This window comes from Coturnix japonica, chromosome 1 (genome assembly GCF_054131305.1).
Source record: "Coturnix japonica strain WE chromosome 1, WE-NBRP24, whole genome shotgun sequence".
NCBI classification, from domain to species: domain Eukaryota; kingdom Metazoa; phylum Chordata; class Aves; order Galliformes; family Phasianidae; genus Coturnix; species Coturnix japonica.
The window spans coordinates 154,000,140-154,019,803 of NC_140663.1; the positions used below are offsets into that span (position 1 = coordinate 154,000,140).

General features: G+C 38.5%; 1 protein-coding gene across 12 annotated transcripts in view; it reads left to right on the forward strand.

Annotated features, from left to right (window-relative positions):
• The window catches only part of FNDC3A (fibronectin type III domain containing 3A), a 101,268-nt gene that overhangs the window by 26,094 nt on the left and 55,510 nt on the right, over positions 1-19,664 (forward strand). For 6 of the 12 annotated variants that reach the window (XM_015851816.3, XM_015851815.2, XM_085536153.1 and 3 more), the window contains exon 3: positions 14,489-14,564. The exons of 3 other annotated variants lie outside the window; for them this stretch is intronic. In XM_015851816.3, the coding sequence (XP_015707302.1) occupies positions 14,489-14,564 (76 nt within the window). Of the gene's footprint in view, positions 1-4,108; positions 4,651-14,488; positions 14,565-19,664 lie in introns of those variants that run through there. 3 more of the 12 variants (XM_032442101.2, XM_015851819.3, XM_085536154.1) reach the window with 3 other exon arrangements.

The window sequence follows — 19,664 nt, forward strand, 5'->3', positions numbered from 1 at the left end:
TATATGTTTATTATTATTATTTTATTTTATTTTTATTTTTTTCTTGAGTTTCTTCAGCTAGATTTTGTGAAATCCCTCTGCCCCCCTAGTCATGGAACCAGGCTGAACCAGCCTGTAAGCCATTGACAGATGTTTGTAGGGTTCTCGTTTAATGTACTGTTAGACATTTTACGGAGGTAAACTACTAGCAATGCTGTGACTGTGGCATGTCAGCTTAGCTTGTTTCAAATGAGTGCTTATTAAGATCATCACAGTATTTAGATCTTCACAGCTTGATTAAGTCTAGGGGTGTAGGCAGTCATCCAAAGTAGCTTTTTTGCCAAGTGGAACACCAAATAACACGTATTTGACATAGAATATTTTATGTGGCAACTTCTGGTATAGCTTGCAGCCTAAGTGCAGAGATTATTAACACCCATGAACTTTTTGATTCTCTAAGTGCTTGAACATCTACCCAAGTGTTAGTAGTTTCTTGAGCAACAGAAGTGTTAATTGTTTGTCCCTTTTACTCCAGATGGGAATCTCTGTTAAATTCCTTTTCCAAAGTTAGTCTGCCAGTCTTCTACCTTTTAATCTGTCTGGATACAGCTTAAATGAAAGTTCATTCCCTGGTTCTGCTTCTGATTAGTTCAAATAAAGCTGATGTATGGAAGGTGCCTATCAAGGGGACTGGCCGTATTAGCTGGAAGCTTAGCCCTTACCACTTTCCTGCGTGGTATGAGCTCTGTCCTTCCTTCAGTTTGCTTAGCATTGTAGAACTCAAGTTCACTGGACTTCAAAAAGCAAACCATGGTGAAATAAGAATAATCTGGTTCACATCTTCTATTTTTTATTTGTAGAGATTAATGTTTGTAACCACTGGCCAGGACCAGATGTTTCAGAAAGTTCCAGAGTTTATTGACTGCTCCTAACAATTTCCTTCTAATTCCTGATAAACAAAGATTAGCTTAAAACTTTGCAGCACAAATGTTTGTTGGTTGCACTCTATAGATCTTTTGAAATGCTTCTGTTACTCTTACTTTTTGTTTCATGATTTAAAGATATTTCAGTGGGATTACTTTAAGTAGCAAATCTTCTGCGCACTTTCTACTAACCACAGCCTGTTTCTATGCTAATGAAACAGATTGGGTTTGCTGTAAATGAGACAAATAAAACTTTGCATAGCCAGGCTGTGAGAATGGTGCAGTGCAGAAGAGAAGAGACAAAACAGACAAAGTAGATTAAAATAAGTAAATATTTCTCAGCAATAAAGTGTGAGACACAGAGCGTAGTGACACGGCTGTATGTAGACACTGGCAAATCTTGAATGTGTTTGTCGGTGAAATTAGATGCAGGTTTTAACATTTCTCTTTTTACTGGTTCTTCTTAGAAGACCTTCTATTTTTACAAAACAAGGTTTCAGCTCTCCAAACCATCTATTTTTTTTCTCATCCTGTGATCAGCTTTCAGCTCATCTTTCATATCAGGAGAGCTCTGCTCTTCATGTGGAAGAAGTGTGTGTGTGGGGGAAACATATCACAGAATCACACAGAATCACAGAATGACCTGGGTTGGAAGGGACCTCAAGGATCATGTAGTTCCAACCCCCCTGCCTGGCAGGGCCACCAAACATACACATTTACTAGATCAGGTTGCCTAGGGCCCCGTCCAACCTGGTCTTGAACACCTCCAAGGACGGGACATCCACAACCTCCCTGGGCAGCCTGTTCCAGGGCCTAACCACTCTCCTAGTGAAGAAACATATGAGTACATTAAGAACTTTAAAAACAAAATCTCCCTATGCCAGAAGAAATGATCACCAATTATCAGATCTTTCCAACCTCCTGTACTGCACTAAGCAGCGAAGAAATGTATAGTTTCAAATGTTAGCTCCACTGAGTAGTAGTTAATATAACAACCTCTTCCTTTGCCCAGTTACTTCTAGGATAGTCAGTGGTCATAGTGCATGCAGTGGTGCTGACAGCACGTTAGAGCCACGTTGGCCCAGAAGGCCAACTGTGTTCTGGTCTGCATTAAAAAAGGAGTGGCCAGCAGGGAGAGGGAGGTGATTGTCCCCCTCTACTGATCTCTTGTGAGGCCCCATCTGCAGTACTGCATCCAGGCCTGGGGTCCCCAATACAGGAGAGACATGGAGCTCTTGGAGCGGGTCCAGAAGAGGACGACTAAGATGATCAGAGGGCTGGAGCACCTATCCTATGAAGAAGGGTTGATGGCACTGGGCTTGTTTACCTTGGAGAAGAGAAGGCTCCAGGGAGAACTCATTGTGGCCTTCCAGTACTTGAATGGAGTGTATAAACAGTAGTATCTATCAGACTTTTGTAAATGAGGATGAAAAGCCAGTTTTCTGTAGTTGATACTACAAGACAAGATTGAAGACAAAACTTCTAGCCTTACTTTTCTGAATAGATACCACAGCCATTGTATGCTTAGCCTGCCATAATTTAATACAGCCTAGCACAGAAATCATCCCAAATTTTTCAGAACTCTGTTGATTATTAGCCAACGTAAGTAGGGAAAGAGAAGATCTAAAGGGAGGTGGAGTTAGAGTAGTCTTGTGAAAGATGGCATTAAAACAGGTTTGTAGTTGGAAATTACGTTCTTGAAAAGCATGAAATTCTTAAATTGTTTTGGATTGCCAAAGGCCCTAGGCACAGTTTTAATCCATCTTTTATAACTGATATTACTTCATTGGCTTTTCTTTTTCCCTTCCTATTTTATAGTCTTACGTTGTCAGTCACATATATTACATAGATTGTTTGCATTTCTCCATTTAACCAGTTTTCTAAATGTTATCAGGTCTCATTCTGGAAAAGAGTTGTCCCTAGCCTTGTTAGTATAATGATATGGACAAGATATTTAGGAAAAACGAGTTGTAATACGTTTGTGACTGACATCACCTTAGCTGGACCACAGCTGTGGTTCCATCTGGCAGTTCCTGTGCAGCTCATGAATAACAACACTGAAGTCCTGCAGTGTTCTGTGATCAGTAGCTTTTAGGGCCATGTGGATGGGGCAGCAACCCACAAATCACAGTACATCAGCTTCAGAGCTGTACTGGAGTCATCCAGGCTCAGCGTCTACTTTTCCCTGTTCATTGGACCATGCTCTGGGGAGACAAAGTAACTACAACTTTCCATGTAATAGAAGACCATATGCAGATGGAAAAAAAAGCCCCTTTTAAAATTAAACATAAATACTTTCAGTAATAAAATAATGCTGGATATGGAGAGCTGTTATCTTGACCTAGAAAGCTTTTACTTGGTAAAAAATGTTGTGCTGATGAATCCTGGGGAATGTGATTTGAAATTAGGCTATTGGAAAAGTATTCTTTCTTTTAACTGAGCCGTAGGCTTGAGTCTCTTTATATGAAAGTATAGAAAATGCTGTCCAAAAAATGTTTAATCTTTCTGTAGCTCAGGCAATGCCTAGTCGGTGATCTGACATTCTCACATTGCAGGTACCAGGTTGTTAAGATGCACTTTTATCTGCCACGTCTGCTTAGGGGCCAAGGACTTAGACCATAAGCGCGCAGGCTTATACCATATGTGGTATTTGAAGTAAATTCTCACAGGGAGCAAGCGATGAGTGTTTTCCCCTACATAGCTGTCTTTCTACAAGTGAGAACATGCCAACAGACCCCTGCTATTGTTGGGATTAAAGGCAGCAGATGTTAAATTGTCAGAAAGTAATACTGGATGATTTCAGTTCAGTTCCACTCTTCATTGAGGACTAATAGAGGGAAACAATCTTCGTCGCCTGCAATGTCTTGAATATTAATACCTAATGAAAGGTATTTCTGGTTACTGCATTACTTAAGACAGGCATATATATGTAAATAGTAAATTATAAAGTAGAACTGGGAAACATTCTCTTTCTTTTTCATGCCGCCTAAAATACCAAATAAAGATGCACAGTGTGGAGTAACAGAGCATTTAAGAACAAGTGTATTAACATCCAACCTCTCACTTCTTTGCTGAAAATGAGAAAATTTCTTGTTTAAATCCTCTTTTAAAGTATTCCTTACTCTTCCCCTCCCCTCCCCCCGTACTGGCTTATTTGCACACGAGTCATGAGCAGCATCATATATTCAAGGATACAGTCAGAAGTTGGCTCATTCCTGCCTAGTGTATCCTATCTGGGAATCAGGAGGCTAAATTAAAAACGCACTTATAAAATGGAATATATTTGGAAGCTTTGTTCTCTTAAACCCGAGCCTTCTGTTGACTGACGTTAGATGATCCAGAAGCAGATGCTGCAGCAGCTATTTGTTGATTTAGTTGCTATGGTGACATGATACATTCGTGTACAGCAGGAAGCTCACTGTACGTTGGCTAATTTGATAGGAAGGAAGGCTTGAGGTAGGTATTGCCGACTATATTGTTAATTGATCCTACCTTTCCCATCCTGCCTCCACATGCTGTTTGGATGCACAGCTCTAGGGAAAGGTAGAGGGAGATGCTCCGGCGTGACGGTCAGGTTAAGGTGCCCTGCTGAGGGGTGCCAGTGCTCAGCACATCGCCGAAGATTGCCTCATATTGAGTGAATGGAACAGATTGAAGCATCTGGAGCGGTGACTGTTGGATCCTCCTTCAGCCTTTGTCACTGTGGTAGCACCAGTTGAATGAGAGAAATAAAAGGATGCGAGCAACAGTAAGTCAAAGCGCTAAGGCTTTTGAAATAGGATACTAGATTTAAGCATGCCACTAATTAACATCTTGATTGGAGCGATTAGTGGAAAAAATTGTGATTGTTCTGAATACCCCAATGACGGAGCAGAAATGTGGCTCTGCCTGGAAGTTGTGTATTGTGTTATATTCACCCTTTTCCAGAAATGCACCCTTTTTTAATCTCATTGCAGACAGGCTTTTAAAGGTACAGCATGCATCTTGCAACGGACCTGGCTGTACCACTCTATAAGCAGATTTAGTTGGGGATTTCTAACGTTTTGAAGTCACGGTGGCCAAGAGAATTAACAACAGTTTTTTTCCTACATTTGTGAAATGTTCACAGACGAATCAAATGGTGTCCTCATGGCTGAAAATACTTCTCATCAGTACTATGGAGCTAATTTCAGTTGCAGTATTTTTAGTTAACCACTGCTTTTTCTTTTTTTTCCATTTCTGTACCTTACGAGCATGTTTAATTACATGATTTCATTGCCATCTCTCTGTTATTTCAGATATATACCGACAATCATTTGCTACTGAAGTAGCAGCTGTATCCACATAATGCTAAATAGGGATAAAAAAAAAAAAAAAGGAATAAAAAAAAAAAAATCAGCCTTGAAGCTCTTGTAAGTTCCCTAATAACCCCCCTTTAAAAAAGAGCATTATTTCTGCTAATACAGAAATGGAGTGTGATTGGTGCATTTTAAGTTACAGTCTCAACGTCCAGGAAGGAAACAATTTGAGACATTTTATCTGTTTAGTTTTCCAGACTTAAGTTGATATGAGGGAGGGAGAAGATCCTCTAAAGATGCAGTCCTCCAAAACAGCACAAGAGGAAACCAGAACTCTGCTTTACAGCAGTACAATTATGCTTCAGTTTGTAACCCTTTGTGTTGTACAGGAAGATTCTTCCTACACATTTCATTGAAATATACTATAACTGTACTTTTAATATAACATATGTAGCCTACTCTTAGTTATTCCTATTTTATGTGGTGTTTGCAGCGAATGAAATTAGTTCATTATATCCCAGCTTTTTCCCCACTTTCTCCTTGCATTCTCACATATTTCAGTATTTTGGTTTGTATTCCAGAATATCAGTCAGTTTTGGTGCTGAAGGATTGGATTTTTTTTTTCCTGTGATATATTTAACAGCAGATCTGTTAGCATTCATGCTAGATATATCCAGAGGCTTTTAGCTTGGTTTGAAAACTTGTCCCAAATTTCACCCGTTCTGGAAAAATAAGTAAGTTCACAAAGCATCCCTAACTCCTTTTAGACAAAAATGCCAGCTAACTCAGCTCCTCTCGTCTTCAGTGAGAAGTGGGGGGTTGGAGAAAGGACTACAGAGATTTCTTTGCCCTGATATTCAGTTGGGTTCCTTTGGTTTTCTTGTCTTTGAGGCGATGGACAGCACTGAGACAAAGTATTTAGTGAAATTTTACTCTGGTTTCTTTAGTCTCAGTGTGGACTGAAACACTCAGCATTTTAATTTTCCCCTCCAAAAGGCTGCTGGTCCTTAATACTGAAGAATGGGTTTGAGAGCAGGTATATCCTTGAGAGACGTGAAGAGTTTGACATCTATAGATTTTTTTCTCTAATGTGAATAAGAAAATGCTTGCCTTGTATCCCAGTAACTCTAAAGTGATGGCTTTGGTTTTTCAGGTAAGACTTTACTGGTTAGAAATAAAGCAGTGGATATTCAGAAAACTCAATATTTTAAACAGGCACTGCATAGTTTTTCACAAGTAGAAAAGCTTTTAGGCATAAATGCACATATTTGGGCAACGTAACTTGTAACATGCCATTTGTTTTGAAAATGCAGCAGATGGTACTGAAACTGTAACCAATTTTTTGACATCTGAATTGAATATCTCAATGTTTGTGTGAGTTCAGAAGAGTTAGGATGGTGTTTCATTCTTGTCTTTTTTAGAAATACGGGAATTGAAACTGTGGCTTCATGATGTGTAACAGTGAGAATCATCCTTACGTTATAAGGGTAAACTGGACACTTCTCTGTAAGCCTTACAAAAATCTGATAAAGGAGGTAGATCATCTTAGCTTTATGTGGCAGGATTAGGATGAAGCTAAGGGAACTGTCTTAATTTCAGATATTTTTTGCTCTTATCAGTGTGTTGTCAGTATAATTCTGGATACAGTCATTTGTATTGGTGTTTTTCTGTGGGTTTTCTTTTGTTGTTTCATTTTGTTTTTTACTTCAAACTAAGTTTAAGCTTCTAGAATCTAAACAATAAATTTAAAGTATTCCCTCTGGATATCTGATATATTGCTAATAATATTTTGCATATGTAGTTTTTTTTCCAGATACGTTCTGTTTCATCCTGTATGTGTTCGGTAGGAGCAGCTGAGTATTTGTGAGGCAGTATTCTGCCAGTGATTGTTTATTTCCTTAGAGCAGTGTAATTTTGGCTGAATTTATCATGTACTTGCACTTGTATGTTTGAAAAGGGAGCCTTGCCTGTTTTGACAGTGCTGTTCAGAGCTGCCTTTGCACACGTATGGTGGTGAGCAAAAGAAGAAAACTGTAAAATTTGCTATGAGTTGTTCTTTGTTAAATAGTTTTACTAGGTAAGTTTGTAGATTTCATTGACTCATTTCAGGTTTTATTTAATAGATGTCAAGGGGAAGTTCTTTGCAGGGAGAGAGTGGTGAGGTGCTGGCACAGGCTGCCCAGAGAGGCTGTGGATGCCCCATTCCTGAAGGTGTTCAAGGCCAGGTTGGATGGGGACCTGGGCAGCCTGTTCTACATTACATGTGGAGGTTGATGACACCCCTGTGGCAGGGGGTTGGAACTTGATGATCTTTGGGGTTCCTCCCAACCTAAGACATTCTGTGATTCTAATAGAATGCCTTTTTTTTGCCCCCTTCATATGGGCAGAAATAATTTAGACTTCTAATAGTATTTATGGTGTCCACTTTGGAAATATGTTGCACTAAAACAGTGAAGTAATGCTCTTGTGAATGGAGCCTAAGCTTTTTTTGTTTTCTTGCCCTGTAAGTGTTTCACCTTACATAGGGGCTTTACCGGAATCAGTTATAGTCTAGCACCAGGCTCCCAAGAACTTAGCGTCATAGAATGGTTTGGGTTAGAATCAACCTTAAAGACCATCCAGTTCCACTCCCTTCTGTGGGCAGGGCCCACCTACTGCAGTCTTCCTTACTGCCTGTCTGGTGGAAGACAGACATGTTCTCCTCAGAGAGCATCCATTTGTTGTGAAGACGTCTGGTTCCTCACATTTTGTCTTGTGGCTGAGAGCACTAGGGAAACTTCTCTGCGTGTTATAATGTTATTCCACAAGTCTTACACTGCCTTTCATGTGAGCTAACTGAAATTGTCTGGAAATGTGGCAAACTGCTGACACATTGCTACTGCATTTAGCAGGATGGAAGGAGAAGCAGAGATACTTGTAGAAGCGTGTCTCTTACTAACAGAACGAAGGGTCGGTTTTAATTGTTATTTCAGTGGAATTAATGGGCTTTTTGGCTAAATTTAATTAGTCTGCAAGCTAACATGTTCAAAACAGGATTAGCTAGCTCTATATTTTAAATCCCTTCTGTCCCCAAATAGGCTTCAATAAAGAAATACATTAACCTGCATATTCATGTACCATGAGGAACATGCTAAGGTGCTTAAGAGGTTGTTTGATGTCTATGAAGACTGACAGTATTTTCTATCATTACTCTTCTGCCTTTAGAAAACAATGCTGTGATCATATTGATGGGGAGAAATATGGAGCTCATTTAGGCTTCTGCAGCCTCCCTTTTGTGCTGATAGATGTTAGTTCTAGATCTTTCTGGAGATGAGCATTAACATTTAACCTTAACATTTTCCCTGTTTTGGAGCAGTGCTCTGAGTCTGGGTGGCTGCAGCTCTGTCTGCAGCCTCTCTTCCACTTCTTGTTGTTGATATCCTTTCTCTCTTTTTTTTTTTTTTTTTTTTTTTTTCCCTCTGCCATTTTTATCAAATATCATCAGGGTTAAAAATAAGGTAAAAATTTGAAGAAAAGACATTCAAATCCCTTTCTAATTCAGTCCGCAGAAGAATCCAGTAGTTTCTCCTGCCAATAGTTTAAAGCTTACTGAATAAAAATAGGAAGCATTGATATTCTGTTCTTTTGGCATTTGTGCTGCCTTTGATTCTGTAGATAAAGGATCTGAATACTTTCTCATCCCATCTCACACTGACTTGGTAAAACTAAATCATATATGAGAACCTTCAGATGAAATTGTTGTTAAATTATTGTTATATCTGTTGATAGCATGTCAAACTCAGTGTTGTGTGTCTTTGAAAGGCTTGATCATACTACCTGAGCTACAGTAAAATTGTATTTTAATTTGGGTTTAAGTAGATAAATATAAAAAATATCGAATTATTGTATTATAGGAGTGCATTTGTCAAATAAGACAGCTCAAATTGTAATTTGGATGAGAAAGAGACATTTCACAAGTGGCAAATATGATGTCCCTTAACTACTAGTCCTTCAAAAAGGCAAAGCACTGTAGTGCTGCTGTCAGGCAGTGTTTATGTATTTGTAATATAAGCGTGCTCAAGAATGTTCTCAGAAGCAAGATCGCACTTGGGGCTGATGCCAGCCAGCACTCTCCCAGTCTGTTCTAGGAAACTGTTTCTTCTTCCAGAAGGAATATCTGTCTGCAAACTGCCTGGAACAGTTTGTAGTATCATCTGGGAGAGTGCTGGCTGGCATCAGCCCCAAGTGTGATCAGGACTGCTATAACAGTTCATCTTTGCAGGCGACTGTCGCAGCACCTAGAAATGTTGCTGAGCACTGCTCACTTTGCTAATGCAGATCAAGTTTTAGGTACCACCATTGTGGCCAAGGGAATGAAGCGGCCGTCTTAGAGAATGAAAATGCTGGGACCCTGCAGTGTTTGGAAACTGAGCATAAAAGGACAGGATATTGCTAAGTTAAAAAAATAATTAAGGTGTTAGGTGAAATTACACAAAACTATTCATCAAATCCTGTAGTAGAGGAGCTAGAGGCACTTAGATAGTAGGACACTCGTTTTTAAGATGGCTTAAAGGTGAATGTCAGGAACTCACTGCTGTAGAGGTTGTGGAGGCAGATGGTGTAAGCAAATCCTAAGAGTTCAGGCAAACTTATAGACAGTGAGCAAGATGGACTGCAGAAACTGCCCAAGCTCTGTTGCTCTCCCTAAATATAGCATCTACAATTGATGTATTGGAGGTAAAGTACTGCACTACAATAGGCTGCTGACCGGGGCCACCGACTAAGACTGTGAGGACATTTCTTATGCCCTTACTTGGCTTGATCAGCTGCCTGAGTTTGAGCAATGATTTCAGGCAAACCTCACTGAGCTCTCTAATGTGTGATACAGTTGAGTTTTATTAGAAATCTGGTCTATGCCAATCCAGGGTATGTGTCTTAGACTGACAGTGGATGGGCAGCAAAACAGGTGCTTTAAATTTCAGGAGAATAAGGATTTCATGCTTTAAAAAAATAGAAAAAATAAAGTGGTTTTAATAAATACTGTTCCCTTTTGCAGTATCTTTCTGTGTTTCTTTTTAGGATAAAGTTGGCTTTTAACATTGTACTAAGAAACTTCTGTAATCCATACCAATTTAATTAAACCACTGAAAAGCTTAGTGTGTTGTTCATTTGTTTTAATGTCCTTTGTAGAATGAGTTAAGTACCATTAAAAAGTAAGAAATAACACTGTTAAACTCTGTAATACTTTTTGGCAACTGATGTTACAGGTATTTAAAGCTTCAGCCATGTGAGATGGCCATTTTGTTTTATTTAAGTAATAATTGCTGCGGGGATAAATGTATAGCTCCCCTCTTGTATTTTCAACTTGTATGCTAATCTCCTCTGGATAGATACTCTGTCCTGCTTTTCATTGGGAACTCTACTGAGGTCATGTGAATCATTATTAAATAGCTGTTTAAAGGAAGCAATTTATGGTCCCAGTGAAAATGATAAAAAAGAATTGGTTGTTGACCTAATACTCCATTTCTTAGTAGTCATGTGTTAACGTATTCTGAACTTGAGACCAAAATAGGTTGACTCAAAGTTGTGTTTGCACTGAGCAAATTGCATTTTTACATTTATTAGTGTTTTTTTAAATAGTAGGTGGCGTTTTGAATGCATTTATAGGATTATAGAGCACGTATCAAGGACTCAGTGTCTTAAACTCATGTTATTTTGTTAAACTTGTGAAGTTTTTAATTAGTGTTTTGTTGATCTAGTAAGAGAAATGGCATTTGAAAACTGTGTTGAACGTGCCTCCCACTGAGGCTGGCACATCATAAATGATTTTTGTATCAAATTATTGCAGTTATTTTAGAAGAGCAGTTAGCAGAAATGTGAGTAGAATTATGCACATTAGCCTTTGAATAGCAGAATTTTAGATTTGGGTAGCAATTTTAGCCTTTTGGATAGCAGAGTAAAGCAACAGGATTTGTCACCAAAAGAATGAGGCATGGAAGAAAGGGCTGAACCACCAGAATTTGCTGAAGCTTGTTATTTAATCACAACCAACATGAATATTTTGCCCTACAGATGGAGGAGGCTGAGATCTAGAGTATTTATGTGAAAGATGAGGGCCTCCGTTCTCATAACATCAGTGGGTTGAGGAAATGGTCTTGCTGGGCAATGAGATGAGCAGGCCTCAACAAAACTGCTGGAATTGAAGAGTTTTAAGTACTGGCAACCTGTGGATTTTATTTGCCTAAGACATGATGCTATGAAATACAGATATTACATTTTCCTTTAGATTTTCCTGCATCTTTGATAGCATGCATCAGATTCTTATGAAATAAGAGTGAATCCCTAGGAATTATTGTCTCTCCTTATATCTCCTCTGACCAGGAAGGTACTAATCTCCTTGTAAATGTGCATGGCTTTAATTTTTCTTCTTGCAAGTTGTAAATTCTCGGGAGATGAGGGTGTCAAAACTGTCCTTAAAGCAGTGATGACTCCCATGCTGTGAACAGCATTAATGCAGAGAACCGGGGTTGGTCATATTGATACACTTTACCCCCCAGCACAATGGCTTTTGAAACCAGCAATTCTTGAAGTGACTTCAGCCCTGATTCAGTCTCTTTGGCACACTTAGCAACAAGTGTAGCTTGTATTGAAATGGATGTAAAAAAATATAAATGAGAACGTACAACATAAAAGCAAGGCTGGAAGTGGGAGCCATTCAGTTAAGTACAGAATCACACATCAAACAGACTAATGGTCCATAGAAAAAAAATAAATAAAAAAAAAGCAAACCACCTCTATTTCCTATTCCTGAGCATCTAATTAAAGTGCATTAAGTCAGCCGGTCTTCCCAGCCTATTGGTATTCATAAGCTGTCAGAGCTGGGAAAGCCTTTTGGAAGCTGGAGTGTCAAAGCAGTATGGACACCATCAGTAGACCCATTGCCACGTGGCACAGCCAGTGCCAGCAGTGCTCTTTCCCATTGAATCATGCCCAGGTGTTGAGCCTTTATCTTCTAAGAGACACCATGCAACAAGCCACAAAGATTTTCATGCAAGAGAAAACACCACAGAAGAAAATCAAGAGGTATGTGGCCCACTTGTCGCAGTTGTGCCAGTGTGCCCATTTCTGTGCTTAGCTTTTTGAGCTGGAGCCACCTGTCCAGATATCCTGCAGCCAAGGTCTGGAGGAGGAGGAGCATCAGGTTCCCAAAGCAACATCATTACCAGGCTGCCAGGAACCAGGCACTGGCACTAAAGAAATGAGAGCAATGGTGTAATACCATTTATCCCTCATTCCATCTTACTAGAAAATAATCAAGGGAATTAGTTGTTTCACCTGTTGGCTTAAAACTTGTGAGCTTTACAGCTTCTTCACGTAGTTCATGGTGATGTGTTGACAGCTGGACTAGATGATCTTGGAAGTTTTTTCAACCTTAGTGATTCTGTGATTCTTTTCTGTGGAGACCCAACACATGGAGCTGAAACTTGTACTGATTGCCAGACTGACTCCTCCCAGAAGTCAAGACATACTAAATCCAAAACATTTGTGCAATTCTGAAACCTTTCCAGCCCACACAGATGGCAAGCTTTTAAGTACTTCTACTCCAGTCTATATTTTAAGCTAGAACCTTACATTATAGCAGAGAGTGGAAAGTAAGTGAAATAAATTCACATCTTGCAAGAAGTTACATCTGCTTGGGGAGCCTGGAAAAGAAATTGTAGCAAGTCTTTCGCACTTGGTTCTCTCTGTCATGGTATGAAGGTGGTATCCAGTTGCTAAATGCTAACTATAAGCACTTGCAACAAACTCTGGTGATACAATGTATTCTGAGGACATACAAGCTTTGTTTGAAGCTCACTTCTAATTTTGCTTCTAAGTCCAGGGAATGTCAGAAGTGCTGTCTTATATTGAATTTGATATTTGGATACATTAGATAATAGGGAAAATCACCAATATGTAATACCTAAAATGTAAATCATACAATCATAAAATGGCTTAGATTGGGGGAGACCTTAAAAATCATTTAGTTCAAACCCCTATGCCATGGGCAGTGCCAGCAGCTCAGGCTGCCAGGGCCCCATCCAACCTGGCCTTGAGTTCCTCCGGGGATGGGGCACCTACAGCTTCTCTGAGCAGCTGTGCCAGGGCCTCACCACCCTCTAAGTAAATAATTTCTTCCTAACATCTAATCCTAATCTCCCCTCTTTTGGTTTAAAGCTATTCCTACTCGTCCTATCACTTTTTGCCTGTGTAAACAGTCAGTCCCCCTCCTGCTTATGTACTGAAGCTTTCTATTTCTATTAAAGAAGCAGCAACAAGCCCAATCATTCTTTCTTTAGCAACTTTACAATGTAAATTTTGTGGCCAAAATTTTTGAAGTTGCATGCAAGCCAGACTGAAGAGGTGTCTAGAAGGGAAGCTGGTGATGTGGTTGGTGCCCCATCCTCGGAGACTTTCATTGTGAGGCTGTATCAGGCCCTGGGCAACCTGATGTAGCTGTGGTGCCCCTGTTCACTGCAGGGGAGTTGGACTTGATGGCCTTCAGAGGTCCCTTCCAACTCTAAGGACTCTGTGATTCTATGAAATGTACCTGTTCTTTATTTTCCTGTGCTCTAATTTTATTTGGATTCTTCATAGCTACAAACTTACTATCTCAAAGTCACGTTTCAAAGGAGAATTCTGAAGTCTAAAATGGTGATGGACTTTTACTTTGGTTTGTGTCTGTTTTCTTTAGTTTCTCAGCTGCCTATGCTTTTCTATGTGTTCTACATTGTGTGGTCTAAAAACAAACAAAAAACAGCAAACACACACACAATAAAAGAAAGGAAAGAAAGAAGTTTAACAGCTTTCTGCAAATAAAACTACACATTCTGTTCCATATGGTGTACCTGCTATGCTTACTACTTATTAGTTCTAATGCTCTCATTAATGAGTGTACGAATGTGCTTGGATCGTGAAAGAAAGGAAATTACAGGATGTTTCTCTTATGCTGAAAACTGTTTGCCAAGTGGTAATATTTAAAATACAAGCACTGGGAGTCCTGGGCTTCCTCTGAAACTTTCTGTAGCACTTTGATTAATGTGGAAGAAAATGTAATTTGTTTAAATAATTTAAGCTGTAGAAATAATGTTTTGATTATACTGAACAGTACCGTAGTTGCTGTTTTCTGCTTGGTTCTTTGAAAAAGTTTGTTTAAAAAAATCTGTACTTGCTCTTGATATAATCTCTTTTCTCTGTGGGATAAAGGCAGCAGATAATGTAAAGAGGAAAATAATATATTTTTGTAACATATTCCTGTGTAATGGTTGTGAACACTCTTTTATTTTTAAGGTTATTCTTGTGCAAGTTAATCCAGGGGAAGCATTTACAATAAGAAGAGAAGATGGACAGTTTCAGTGCATTACAGGTAAAACATATATATTTATATGTATATAATATTTCCACATTCTGCATCAAGATAAATAAAAGGCAGTTTCTGGTATTGAAGGTAAAGGACTATAAGAAATTATTTTAAGTACAAGCTTTATTTACCAGTCTAAAAGATTTTGTGTTCAGTGCTATGAAGTTCACTTTTCTGTTGTATTAGATGAAATTAAATAACGGCATTTTCAGTCTGCAGACATAACAGGCAAGTACTATCGTAGCAACTTCATTAAGCTCATGTATTAAACAGACCCCAATTTAATGGTTATAGGTGTTAATTTGCTGTGAGGGATGTTGTGTTTGTTTGTTTTTATTGTTTGCTATCATATGGTCATTGTTCTGCTTATGCTAGCAGTAGCTGTCAGTCATCCTCCTGGAAGTTTTCTTGCCAGTGTCCTCCATGAGTTCTAGCTTGATCACACTATGAAGTACAAACGCTTCATCCAAGAATACACAGGAGTCATTTTAGATGTTTTCTGTTCTGAATTAAACTAGCTATGAGTTAAGTTAATCTACAGCTGCAAGAAACAAGCGCTCAGATACTGCTGTTGTTTAGAATACCAGTTCACTTTGTTATATGAGAGTATCCACAGATTCAGATACAAGGTCACTTTTTTGTTGTTTGTTATCTGCTGGGACAATGAATCCTACCTTCTGTTTTCTGTGTGTTGGCCCAGCACCAATAGATACAGCCCTGAGAAGCTGAAGCAAGAGGCTTTCACCTCCTTTTCTCTCACTCCGGTCTGAGATTAAAAAGTCTGTTTCCAGTGTCAGAGACAGGTCCTTGGGCTACAAGATAACTGATTAAAAGGAGACCTTGGACTGTAATTAAGTTTACATCAACAATTCTTAAAGTCTGCATGTTCATTAGTGCCATTTTTCAAGAGTGTGCTAGTTGGACGGTCTTGTTACTTCACTTCAGCCACAAATCAGTCAGTATTGCAGCTCACGTTTCTGTAGACTCTTATTTGCAACGTATCTGTATAATAGTTACTTAGCAATTTCCGAGGGGAACAAATTAATTTTGTCTTGCAATTTAAGATTAAAAAAAAAATCCAACAATAGCAAATAGGGTATTATATTTTGCCTTTGTTGTACAAAATGCTGAGAAGCATACTTCGTGTTTCCGTGGGTTTAATTTCCTCACAGGGTCATTTTGAAAGTAGGAAGTGTGTGTGATGAACTGCAAAAATACTGATATTGTATCTTTACAAATAGAGTTCTTACCTATTGTGATACTGCTTTTGTCCTTCTTGATCCTTTTACATTCTAAATAGACAACTTGCTATTGTGATTTGATTCAACTTCTTATTTCTTCACACTTTAAATATGAAGATGGGAGTGAGTGGTTATTAGCTAACAATTATTCTTACTGAGTACCAGGAACAAGCTCAGATATGATCTTTACAACTTTCCTGAAGAGTCCTGCAGCTTTTGCACACAACTTGTTGAATAGTCATTTTCCTTGTCCTTCCCCTTCCCAGGGCATGAAAATAGCATGGCATGTATGTAGGTGGTGTTGAAACAGAGATCATAGCTTAGATTTTTGTGTCTATATGTTCACTACTCTTAGAGCGGGAGCAGCTGGGCACATTCACTTGAATGCACCTTTTCTAGTTTATTCTTGCCGCTCTTGACATTTCTGTGTTACGACTATAATGTCAATAGATTTTTTTGCCTTTATTACTTCTTGGGTCTTTCTGGCTTGAAGAAGAAACTCCCTGGGCAAGTGATACTGTATTGTTTTAATTGATAGTTTGACTTCTGGGAGGTCCTGGGTGAAGCCAGGAGTTGGACTCAGTCATCCTTATGTTTCCCTTCCAGTTCAGGATATTCTGTGATATTCTATTCTATTTTATGGTATGTGTTGCAACTAATGAGGAATATCTGCCTTGTTTACTGTATGTAGATCTTTGTAAAGTGAGTGATTTTATGTAGTAAACGCTGTGGGGATTGATGTGGTATCGATGGGCCTTATTCTGCCACAGATTCTCAAGTGTAGTCTGCTTTCCTTTGCCACAAAATGGATGCCCAGTGTTCAAAATGGGTTATAGCCACAGGAGTCTATTGCATTGACACTAAAGAAGGAAACCTCAAGTTACTTCCTTGTTTTTATTTTCTTCACTGTATGCACTCTGTTATTAGGTCAATTCAAAGCTAAAGATGTGGAAATAGATAATGAGTATGCTTTGAAGAGATGCTTATTTAAGAAAAAAGTAGGGAGAAACAAAGATGTCAGAAATTTAGTGGAGAAGCTATTAGTGGGAAGTTGATTTAGTCATCGTAATGTTCCTTAATACTGCTTTCCAATCTGCTTTTCTGTAAATATTTGCCAGTCTTTATATTCTTGCCTGACCATATTGACTTAAAGCTCAATAAAAGAAAATAGCATTTTCTGCTTTTTCTGTGTTGTATACCGTGTAAAAAAGAGGCTATGCTACATATGTTAGAAAAGTGTATCTGCCTATTACTTTCCAAAGATACAGCACATTGCTCACAGGAAAATTGTAATTATGTACAACGTTGCACATGGTTGTAATTAATGTTGATGTCTCAGCATCTACCCGAAGAAAGAATTAGAATGGGCAAAGGGCTTTTTTTCCAATACATTCACTTAATACTTCATTAAAAACATTCCGGTATCAAGACAATATGAAGAAATCTCTTAGTTTATAAGTTTACTTTCTAAAATGAGCTGGCTCTGGGAACTTCATTTACTTAGTATTTTCAAGCACTGCTTTTTAAGTCTGTATTCTAAACTACATTTAGCAGAAAATTACCTTACAAAAGATGCAGTTAGGATCTCTTTGGAGTAAAATCTTACTAAAAGATAAGTAGGGAGTAGGAGAAATAATTTGAGATTGCAAAGGATAATAACTATTTGGGGTGTTGAGCACTGATCAGTGATTAAAATGATAACAGATGGTTTCAGATTCTGGCAAAGCAGTTTTCATTGGCTTATGCTTAAACTGCAACTATAAATATATTGTGAAAATGAAAGAATGGAACTTGAGAGGTAATGAGCTGCTTCTGGGTGGATCCCGCATAGAAGTGCAGATGCACATATGCAGTAGTTTGCACAGTTTGCTTAAATCATTCCTTCAGTGATTCTAAATCCACTTTGTGCTTTGCTGGTCATTTTTCCTTTGAGGTGGCAATGTCTGCTGAAGTCGATACGGATTGTTTATAAATCTAACCATAATGTTAACTGTGTTGCTTGCATCGCATTCTTGTTCTGTTGGAAAAAGATTGAGGTGCTCTTGTCATAATTCTTTTATTTCTGAGGAGTACCTTGGATATCTTGGATACTCTGTCCATCTCTCAGCTTGGGAACAAGAGGAGTCATTGACTTGACTTTCCAGAAGAAAGGGGACTTATGTACACAGTGAATATTTTAGAATAATCTTTAAATCAGTGAAGAAAATGTAGGAAGTACCAATTAATGGAGAAGCACACTGTGTTTTTTCTGTGGCCTAACTTCTGAAGAAAACATTGCTCTTATACTGAGGTCCCTATGCTTGCTGCCTGCCTGCTGTATAACTCACTCAGATGATCTTTAAAGCTTTAAATGATCTGGAGCTGAAAGTGAGAAGTATCTGCTTAACACGTGCCTCTTCCGTGTCAGTTAAGATGGTATGAAAAGGCCATTGTGTGTATTTCTTAGTTTGAAATCTGTAAGTTTGGAAAAAGTGCAGTGCTTGTTGAGAGACGCATTCTCCTTGATTAATTCCATCCCTTTATTTTGACAGAATTTTGATGACTTTGTGTATTTCTTTCTTGATGTATTGCATGCATATTTCTGTAAAATAACAAGCACCGTTGTTTTATACTTCTGTAGTTGGCTGCTTAGGTTTCATCTGGTTTTGTGTTGCATATATTTTGACTTAACTACAGCTTCAGATGAACACCTCTCAGTACCAACGGGCAATTTCTGATTTTATAACATTTTGTTTGACTGCATAGCGGTTGGTCTGATAGCACTGACTTCTGCCCACTCTTTTAACACAACTTCAATTTAAATCATTTGTCAGTCTTTTGCTTTCCAAAGACACCATGATTTTCTTGCTAGACAGACAGGAAGATATCTGGCTGCGTATCTACGCGTTAGACCAAAATGCTTATTTTCAGTAGAGTTCTTTTAGATACCGTTCTGACATACTGGAAGTATTCAGACTTCCGTGGAAACTTTTCTTAAGCCAAAATTTCCTTCTGTTGAAGTGAATTAATCAGCTACATTAGTGATTCAGATAACCAGGTTTGAAGTATATGAATGGGCTCTCTTTGTAGAGTTGAATTACTGCAGATCACTCATTCAGGAATTCTTCCTATTGCAGGATAAATGAATGAAGATGACTCATCTTAAGCACATCTTATAACAGTCCCAAGTTGCAGCTAAGGGCTATTAAGTGTTACTTGACATAATAAGAGAGACAATGTTATATATGCCTCTGCAAAGGAAAATTGCCATTTTTATAATAAAATAAGAAAATATATGTAAATTGGAATGAGTCATGAATACTTCATGTTTTGAAATGAAATGAAGTGTCAGTGTTAAGGTTAGTCGCTAGGATAAAAGTTAAGCAACCTTGATGGGTTTTTTTTTTGGAGTAAAAAATAATATATTTCTTAGAAGCATTTTGAAGTCAGTCAAGAGGAAAAGAGGACGACCGTATGAAATCTGAGACTGCAGTAGTGAAATACAAACTTTATTTCGTTCTAAGATGAGTTTCAGTTTTGGAAGAGTGGAGCAGACCTACCCATTATCCAGAATAGTATTTAAGTAAAGCTGTTACGTGCTGGTAGGTGCCATGTGGTTTTGGTTGTTTTCAGACAGCATTAAGGCAACCACGCTGGACGTCTTAAAATAAATGTAACTCCCACCTAGGCATATTTCGACAATACCAGCAAAGCCACCATTAAACTCAATTCATTTTGTTCTTTACAGCACATAATGCTTTGATGTTAAGTTTTATTTAAGAGCACGTTATTGTTTGAGGTGGTTAAAGACAGATGCGCAGGATTTCTGACCAGCTCAACAAGTTCTCACAAACTCTCCGGAAGGGATTTTTGTGGTTGCTGATGG